The sequence below is a fragment of the Zingiber officinale genome, chromosome 9A (assembly GCF_018446385.1).
Source record: "Zingiber officinale cultivar Zhangliang chromosome 9A, Zo_v1.1, whole genome shotgun sequence".
Lineage (NCBI taxonomy): Eukaryota > Viridiplantae > Streptophyta > Magnoliopsida > Zingiberales > Zingiberaceae > Zingiber > Zingiber officinale.
Window position 1 is genome coordinate 105,116,754 of NC_056002.1, and position 10,364 is coordinate 105,127,117.

The window sequence follows — 10,364 nt, forward strand, 5'->3', positions numbered from 1 at the left end:
TTCGCTCTCCTGTGCTCCTGCGACACTACGAAGCTCTCCAACGACGCGTTTTTCTTTTCAGTTCTTACTTTCTGTCAGTATTCTTTTTTTTAATAATTCCTGTACTCAATTCCTGTAATCATTTTCCTTATTATTAGTGAATTGCCCATCGAAAGCACCCTTGTGTGCGGGCCTTGGAGTAGGAGTCGTCAAAGGCTCCGAAACAAAATAAAAAGAACTTGTGTTAGCCTTGCAATTCTTTTCCTTACTCTTTTTCCGCTGCTTAACTCGCTTTGAAATTTTTGTTATCGATATTCACCCCCCCCCCCCCTCTATCGATTCTTCATGATCCAACAATTATTACTACTTATTTTTATTGTGCAAATTTTATCTTACAAGGTATATTTTGTTTGTGTTGGACTAACATATTTTGCAGGGCAAAAGAGTACAAAATGCCTCAAGTGAACAGTACTTGAGGCGCCTTCCAGGCGATGGAAGCCCCTTGAGTACTGTTCATAAAAGGCACATTCGGGAGCTTGTAAGGCGCTTTTAATCGGATAAGGCAGAAGGCTTCGTCTATGATAAGGAGTAGATTTGTCGGGATCAAAGTTTACCTATGGAAGGCGCCTTCAGTACTATGGAAGGTGTCTTCCATCTCTTATAAAAGAGGCATTCAACCAAGGCTTTAAAGATCATCTTTTCTACAAGCTTCTACGCGTCCGTTTAGCGTTCCGACTACTCTGACTTCCTATTGCTGCTCTACTACGACATTGTTGTGTCTGATTACTGCTGAGGAGTCGTCGAACACCGAGCCTGATCCGATCATCTTCGAAGGTGTTGGGTAACGAACTTTAATATTATACTTAAATTGTTACATAAAGGAAAGTATAGCGTGTTACACTTTTCCGATTCTTCTTTTATACTCGATTCCCTCTTCCAACGATTCTAGAAGAAGTTATTAGTGGATTACCCATCGATAGATCTGCGGGATCTGAGTCTTGGAGTAGGAGTCATTGAAGACTCCGAACCAAGTAAAACTGTTTACGTTTTTATACTTTTCTATTTTCATTTTTTCCACTGCGCGTGCTTACTTTACTTTATTTTTAAAAGTAAAATAAAAATTTTGAAAACCACATGATTCACCCCTCCCCCCCTCTCACGTGCGTCTCGATCCAACGGTAATAATTATATCAATGGATATTTCAAATCTGTTGAGTAAACACATTTCATAATTTTCAATAGTGCAATTCTAGATTTTAGTAGAATAATCTTAGAGTTAATAAATTAGATAATTAATTAAAAAAAATTAATTAATTTTATCTAAATTTATTGGAGCTTAAAATTAATCAAGATGAATATTCTTAAATAATTAATTTTGATTAATTATTTATTCTCATAAAATTTATTAAATAATAAAATTATTTATTATTTAAACAAGAGGAAATATTCTACTTGTAATTTGATTAAAAATAAAATATAAAAGGGAGAAGAAGAATAAAAAATTTAAAAAATCAGATATTTGAAAATCAAATATTTGGCAATTGATATTACGAAAGAGGAAAGGGAGAGCTTTTGAATAAAAAGAAAAATCTCCCCCACCTTATAATGATCCACTTGGTTGGTTGTGTGATCATGCACGAACCTAGTTTGTAGACAAGCTTACACGCACATCGGTTGTCGGAGTTGTTTCGCTAGACTTAGCTAGGCACCAAACGCACTAAGACTCCCAACTTCGCCTATCAAATTTGAATGAGCAAAGACTGCGACAGCTCACTTGTTAAACCAAATCGCCCACTAAATGATTTGGCTGTATTCGAGTTTCCTACCTTTCACCAACCACTTTATTCAGTATATTTCAGTATATCAACTATTAATAATATTTGGGTTTTATTTGATGAGAAAGAACAACCACCAACATTGTTCATTGACACACAAAACAGTTCGATTATTTAAAAACATAAAGCATTAACCTTTTTCATTGAGGCTCAAATATTTTACAGTATTTTAAGTTAATCCTGCTGGGGAGATTGGACATGAAATGCAGGAGAACGGTCTTTTTCTTCATTCTGCAGAGCTCGATCGCTGCGAGTTGACGGTTGCTCCACCAGCTGCGACGATGAGCCCCGGGAGGCAGGGCGGCGGTGGCGGCTGGCTTAAGCATTTCCCGGGCCTCTCCAGGATGAGATCAGGGAGTGTCCTAACTTATCCCCTTATTGGAGTCGCCTTCTTTGTGGCCTTCGTCTACTTCTCCTTTGGGGACTTCAAGCCTTCTCCGGGACTCGCGGAGATGAGCTTTGTTGAGAGGAAGGGAACCCAGTTCGTGGTGGATGGGAGGGCGTTCTACGTCAATGGCTGGAATTCGTACTGGATGTTGGACCAAGCGGCGGAGGAGTTCAGCAAATCGAGGGTTACGGAGATGTTCCAGATCGGCGCAAAGATGGGGATGACAGTCTGCAGGACATGGGCGTTCAATGACGGAACCTACCACGCACTTCAGGTTTCCCTTGGCATCTTCGATGAGCGCGTCTTCAGGGTATCAAATCATATATTGATTTATGCTCCTTGATTTCTGTTGTTAGGGTTCTGGAGCTAGGAAGTGTCTTTTGCTGTGTACTATCATCATATTCCAAAAATAAGGAATCAGATCTTTCTTTTGCTCACAGTTCTTTTTGATAGGAAGATCGCATTTTTAATTTGTTCAAATTTTGTTTGTGGCAGGCATTGGATTGGGTAATTGTGGAAGCAAGAAGACATGGAATCAGGTTGCTTCTTAGCTTGGTTAACAATTTGCAGCATTATGGTGGAAAAACACAATATGTAAAATGGGCATGGGACGAAGGAATCGGACTGAGTTCTTCAAATGATTCTTTCTTCTTTGATCCCACAATCCGAAAGTACTTCAAGATTTACTTGAAGGTAATAACTTTGTCCTCAATTAGTCCATGGTAGCAAGTTTGTATATCAGCAGAAACCTGGTGTTTGTATTTTTTTTTCCTTCAATACATTTCCTCACTTAGAGCAATCTTTATCATTTATTTGCAAATATAGGTTCAGTGATACAATTATTTTATCTTGTCTCATATTAGAAATCTTGGTACTAAATTAACAAATTTTTGGTGGGGGTGGAGATTGTAATGACAACAATATGCAAAGTAGCATTTAGGAATCAAATTCACAATTGATTCCAATTAATTCGTATTTAGTGCCACCTTATTGTTACCATAATTATGAAAAAAAATGCTTAATTGTTATTACCGTAATTATGTATATCATAAATAAATATGCGTAAACAATTTGTATATATAGGCCTATTTGGCTACGACAATAACAAAGAATATTATTCTCATTCTCTTCTTCATTCGTTGTCTTTGTTCGCTCATGGTATTAGAGAGATTGAGCCATTAGAACAGTTATAACCAATAACAGTCGACACTCCTGTGTGTGAATGAAGCCATGACCAACCTTCTTCATTTGACTGTAACCAATTATCAGCCACCCTCCTCTGGAAGGCACAATCGACAGCTGTGTTCTTTGCGTAACCAAATTTATGACTGTCCTCCATGCAACTTAAGCCCTAGTTGACCTCCTTTGTGCATCCTTGACCATTGTCCTCCACGCGATTAAAGTGTATCTTCCATCATATCCTACAAGGATATGATTCAACCTATGATGTTTCAGTAAAGAAAGATCAACTAATCTTGACACTCACCACAACCAACTGTTGATCACCCTCTTCTAGCAATTACAATCGACGACCGCCTTGGGCCTCCTCTACGTGACCAAAGTTCTGATGTCCTCCTCCACACGATGGAAGTCCCAACCGGCCTTCTTTGCATGATAGAAGCCTCGACCACCGTCCTTTGCGTGATCAAAACAACATCTTCCATCATACTTTGCAAGCTGATGAGTCATCCTATAATGATCAGGTTAAAAAAGATCAACTAGTCTCAACATGGCTAATCTTGACACTCACCAAACCAATACTTGGTTGTTAGGCTCTATAGTTATGGTGAAGTCTGGGGGACCCTTGCTCCATCCTTTTCATCTCACTTCCAAGCCTACATCCAGCACCTCCAAATGCAACTACCTTCTGTGTAATGTGGCAATAGTTTCATCAATGAATATGCAATCAGTCAAGATTGTCTACTATTATAGGCGATTCAATGTTTGAACCCAATTTATTCATGCATATTCTTGCAAGTTTAGGTCCTCAATATGACAACTCTATTCCTAGCATGACGATTCACATCAATCAAGTGTCTCTTGGATCACTTTCTGGAATGTTGTCCCTCTTGGGTTCCTTAGCAAAATTAAACATGAGAGCATAGCGAAAAAAGAACTCACCAATGATCCATGCGAATTTAAATTAATCATTTGTTTAGAATATTACCTCTTCTTGATGCACAGAACCTTTGCAAATATGAAGAATTAAGCGGTCAATATGTTCGTGCCTCTATGGTATCCACACAAGCATAACCGCTTTTCCACCCGTCTCACGAGCACAAGTAGAGTCTCATATATCCACGTCATAGTGCTAGCTACTATTTAAGTTCAGATCAAACCCTAACTTTTAGAGTTAACACGATCTTATTAGATGAGATCATATTCGTAACCTACTCAACCTCGAAGTCATATCTAATTAGGCATTTCCCCCGTTCTCATGCATATCCATAAAATTAAAATGTGCGCATAAAACTGTGGGCTTCATTGGGTTTGGGTCTGTTTTAAAAACTCAAATGCATATTAGATTAAACCATTAATCCAATAAGTTTAAGATCCAAAACAAATTTTAGACTTAAAACTTAGGCAAGTTTATTTTAGTCATACTAAAATAAACCAAACTTCAAAATCGATGTGCTCTTTGTGTCCCAATAGGTTCTCGTACCGTTGACAGTGATCTAAAATCTCATTTTAAAAACACAAGCAATGAGTGACATCTAGTAATATATCATGGTTACCTAAGTGATAAGAATGTCGTAGATTCGACATAACATGTCTATGACTATTTTATTATATAACTTAGTTTTTTTGTCTATGGCATCTAGAGATATAGATTGTTCTATCCTCTCATCAATCTATATGTTTCTTGATCTCTAAGTGGATTTAACCAAATAGGCTCAATATCGCATACACTTATTTGAGCATGACCATCATTTTAGTAGTCCTTCTTAATCAAGGTGCCCACATACATCACTTCTGTTATATGGAAGGGCCAAATTCCATCTACATCACTCACATCCCTCCGCATAACTCATTGCATATCCGGTGAACGACTTTATAATCGACATTGTTACTGGTGGCGTTGGTTGATACTAAAGTATACAACTCCTTATATAAAGAACTGTAGTGACGTCAGGTCCAAGGACTGTTTATACTAATAGTCACTGTGAGAATATTTATTATACTCATATAGCAATCCATGAAACATTCTCATGGCGGGTCAATTCAATACATATTCTCTAATATATACTCATATGTTAACTTGATATCTCATATCCATGACTTGTGAGATTAAGTCATTAGTTAACCTACATGCTAGTCTCAATGCATTAATATTGCCTTTGTATATTAATATTTGACTAGGAATAATTGAGAAAGTGTTTTATATATCTGTAGTCTCTCTCACAATCAATTCCAATAATTGATATCCTATAAAACAGACCCGACCACTCTAAGGCATTATTATATTTATTCAACTTTTGTCCCCGGGGTTATGATGCCGCGGTAGGACATCCAGGTTGTCACCCAGGTACCCGTAGTTCGATCCTCATCTATGGTGTATTTGAAGGAATTTTTCTTCCAAATGGGGCGCACAACTAAAAGATGTTGGGCTTCTAGGCTGTCCGCCGCGCGCGCTTCCTGATTTACGCTGGTGGTTGGTGGAAAAATTCCGTGGGACCAAACCGGCCACTCCCAGGGCTAATTAATGAGGTTAACTAGGTTTATTATTTTTTTTATATTTATTCAACTTTGCACAGATATAAAGTAAATATAATAATTACAAAATGTTACTTATTATTAAAATATGATACAAAAGTCTTATATCAATCATCTCATGATTGACTCTTAGGGCTGACATTAACTGTCCTCTCATGAACACCTTTTACAACAATTTTAGAGGACTCCAAACTCTCTTCTTCCTTTAGTACATGCGTACATGCAGAGACGGATCCATAAAAAGGAGGGTGGGAAGGGTGAGCTAAGTAAAACACTTTTTTACAAAAGAACCAACGTGTAATAAATCTAATAGTGAAAACTTTTTTACAATAGGTAATAAAAAATTTCTTTGGACTAGCAGGACAGCCTTTAAGAAGATTAATCCCTGAGTACATGTGAGTAGCAAGACTTCTGAAGCAATTCCAATAAAATGCGATCAAAGCAATAAAGGTGGAAGAGGTCAAGGGTGACGATGAGGTTGAAGAAGACATTAGTCCTACTTCACCACTGGACACCGCCTAATGAATGTTATAAGAGATTTAACTCAAATTTATTGGTGGTTTTGCATCGTTACCTCAAACTCTAACGTCCTCCTCAAGGCAATAGACTACTCTACAATGTACTTTGGGGGTACTCTCTACCATGATTACTCATTATATGACACCATCTGTGTTCTCGACTACATGACGGTACCTAGATTATGGAGCAACTCTATCATGTTCCCAAACACATGTTGGATGCTATTTTGGTTGCAAAATACTCGCTTCACTCTAATTGGGGATCTCTTCCCTCTAATTGAAGAGGGGAATGCTAAGCCCTTCATCGTCAACACATGTATGTCAACTTAAGAAATCCATATATGCCCTTCAACAAGCTATTTGAGCATGATTTTATTGTTAAGACTGATTCTAATCTCTTCTATACAAATAACACTAGCTCTACAATATATATTCTTATTTATATAAATGGCATTCTAATAAGTGACAATGTTAATGAAGGCATCAACACTCTACTACTTCTCTTAACTATGAAATTTCTTATTGAGGACTTTGGCAGGTATTTTTTTTTTTTGGCATTGAGCTCCCTTTGCATTTTAAAAGGATATTTCTCTCTTCAAGTAAACATATTTCTGGGATTCTTAAAAGAGTTAAAAAAAAATGGATGGTACACATTATGCCTCACACAAATTAGTGTTAGTATCATTTCTCTACATTTTCTACTACTGTGACTAATCCTCAAACCTATCAAAGTATTGTTGGAGCACTACAATATATCATAATTACACAACCTAATCTTGCTTTTGTCGTCAACTGTGCTCATTGGTTTATGCGTGCACACCCATTGGCCAACATTAGGAAGATGTTAAAAGAATATGTCATTACCTTAAAGACATTATTTTGCATGGTCTTCTATCATATTGCCACTTAGCAAGTGATATCCATGCTTATAGTGTTTGCTATATTTCTTGAACAAAATCTATCATGACACTCTAAAAACAACCTGTCTTGATCCAATATTGAAGATGAATAAAATTATTGCCAACACAACATTTGAAGTCATTTGGCTTCAAATTTTTTCTCTTTGAGCTACATTTTCCCTCCATTATGGCACCTAAATTTGGCGTGACAATGTTAGTGGCATATCTTGCTGCAAATCTAGGCATGTATAAAACATGTGGAAATTGATTTCACTTTGTTCAGTAATATGTGATGAATCAGCAACTGTTTGTCCCTTATATTTCACACATGATGATATCTTTACCAAACCATTAGTTTAGCCTATTGACAACCAATCTCCACTTTTGCCACCTTTTGTTGGATTTGTAACGTATAATGTTAGCAATATGCAAAGTAGCAGTTGAACAATCAAATTCACAATTGATTCCAATCAATAAGGATGTACCATATCATTCATATTCAGTGCTTACCATCGCTGTTAGCATAATTAGATTGTACACCATAATTGTTGTTTCTTTAATTATGAGATTTTATACCATAAATCCATATAAATAATTTATATATACAAGCCTATTCAGCTATAGCGATAACAATGAATTCTATTGTCTTTTTTCTTCTTCGTTCCTTGTTCCTCGTCTTTGTTCCCTCATATTGACCTTGAATTTGCATCACTAAAGTTTAATGTGATTACTTTCACCTACGAAGTTTTAATCAAAAGTAGTTTTAGTCTCCTGGTTGAGCTAGGCTTAAGTACTAAATGGGCAAGAGTATATGGAGAAAGGATATATTTTATTATTTTGTTCTAAAGTTTTCCTATGAAATGTGTTGTTCAGAGTGATGTTTCTGATTCTATGATCTGATATGCCTTATCTACAGACCATATTGACAAGGAAGAACCATTTAACAGGAATAGAGTACAGAGATGATCCCACAATCTTTGCTTGGGAATTGATGAATGAACCACAATGTGCGTCTGATTCTTCCGGTGACACTCTCCAAGTATGTCCTGTGATATATATGAATTTTATTCAATCTTATGCAATATATAACAAAGGAATAGTGTAAAGGTTTACTTTCTGTAAGAAAAAAAAAGAAGATATACAACCTATAAAGAAAATGTTTATAGATATGGATTTGTAATGCTCAGTATTCGATTACAAAAAACTAAATGCTAAAAGAACAACTTATAATATTCATAAAAATTTGCTATTGAATCTTGGTGCTGTCTTCAGTTAATGCCTAATATTTTCATATAGATTTGTATCTATTAGTCATTCCTAGGCTAAAAAATTAAAGGCAAGTGGCCATCAATTTAATCCGCCTTGGAAGAAATGCAATGCCAGACAAAATTGTGATAATTTAGAAAGTTAGCACTCTGTATACATAGAAGGTGAAATATCTATAAGTGTGTTTTTGTTTCTGACACAAGTAGTCCATTCATTTCTATAGGATTTCACATGAATTATTAAGTTTTCAATGCGTAGAATTTCAGATGAATTATTTACTTTTAGATGGGTTGATTTTTAACTTCTAAATGACAATCAAGCGCAACATGACAGTCAGGAAGATCATGTCATGTCAACCCTCATCTGCATATTAAATGTGTAGTCTTGGTGTTTGCATATTTTGCATAATTAGATAAATATTCCGAAATCAGGTTAAACTAATTGCTTTGCAGATGGCAAATACCACTATTGTCTGTGACCAACCAACCAAAATTTCCATCACTACGTAATTCTCTACATATTTCCTGTCATAATTTTGCAAGTGTTAGTTTTGCTTAATTCAAGCAATTAAGCTTTGAATTGGTAACTTTAACGGAAACAAATGCAGGAGTGGTTTGAAGACACGTCTGAATTTGTGAAATCAATTGACCATAAGCACCTCTTGACTATTGGACTTGAGGGGTTCTATGGACCGGTAAGTTCGCAAGAGAAGCAAAGTATCAATCCAGGGAAGTGGTATGGCACTCTGGGATCTGACTTCCTAAGCAACTCCAAAATCTCCCATGTCGACTTTGCTTCTGTGCACATATATCCTGATCAATGGTACTTATCTTAACACATGCTCTTGTTTGTAGTTCTTCTAGAAAACTAAACTAAATTGTTCATGAACGGAAAATGAAAAGATTTCCCATAGCTTGCATGAAGAGCTTGCATAATGGACATATCTTTTGCATCTAATTTGATAGAGCCTCAGAAGGAAGTTTTTTGCTCTTTGTAGGTTGTTGAAAGCAGATTTTAATGAGAAAACCAATTATATTTCTAAATGGGTGACATCACACATTGAAGATGGTGATCGGGAACTGCATAAACCAGTCATGTTCACTGAATTTGGACTCTCCAAAAAATCAAAGGATTTTGAAAACTCTCAAAGGGTTACCTTTTACAGATCCATCTTTGACAAAATCTACCAGTCTGCAAAGAAAAATGGAGCTGGAGCAGGGGCCATGATATGGCAATTATTGGTTCCGGGAATGGAAGAATATAGTGATGATTATGGGATCATTCCAGGGCTGACACCTTCGGTTGATAGTTTGTTGAAGGAGCAGTCATGTAGGTTAATGTCATTGAGACTCAAAAAGGATTCATCTGACAGAAGTCCCACAATATGCTAAAGACAATGGTTTATATATAAGCCAGAACAACTCTTTCTGCTACCATTATTTGGATATTCCAAACTAAATAAAAGCAAACTTTTTCTTTGAATTTCTGACATTTAGCTTAGACGATTATCTTGTGCTTGATACTGGATGTTTAGTTGGTGATAGTGCTGCTGGATTCTCTTTGTGCTTAGCATTTGATGTTGAGAGATGTGTTGTAAACCCATAGATTGGCTATTATTTTGTCATTCTACACCATCCTTCGTAAAAGACAGTGAGCATGTCTTGCTGGATGATTTTGGACTATTAGTGATTATAAAATTTGCACTCAAACTTTAAGACAGATTGTAGTCATGACAGACAAGATCACAGTCACGATTATGATCCGC

At 36.3% G+C, this 10,364-nt stretch overlaps 1 protein-coding gene across 1 annotated transcript; it reads left to right on the forward strand.

Moving 5' to 3' along the window:
• Nucleotides 1-1,995: 1,995 nt before the first annotated feature.
• On the forward strand, nucleotides 1,996-10,081 carry LOC122020567 (mannan endo-1,4-beta-mannosidase 2-like). The gene is made up of 5 exons (XM_042578544.1): nucleotides 1,996-2,512; nucleotides 2,698-2,895; nucleotides 8,250-8,372; nucleotides 9,207-9,421; nucleotides 9,597-10,081. The coding sequence occupies exons 1-5, from the start codon at nucleotides 2,018-2,020 to the stop codon at nucleotides 9,988-9,990; spliced, it is 1,425 nt and encodes a 474-aa protein (XP_042434478.1). The 5' UTR covers nucleotides 1,996-2,017; the 3' UTR covers nucleotides 9,991-10,081.
• The last annotated feature ends 283 nt before the right edge of the window (nucleotides 10,082-10,364 follow it).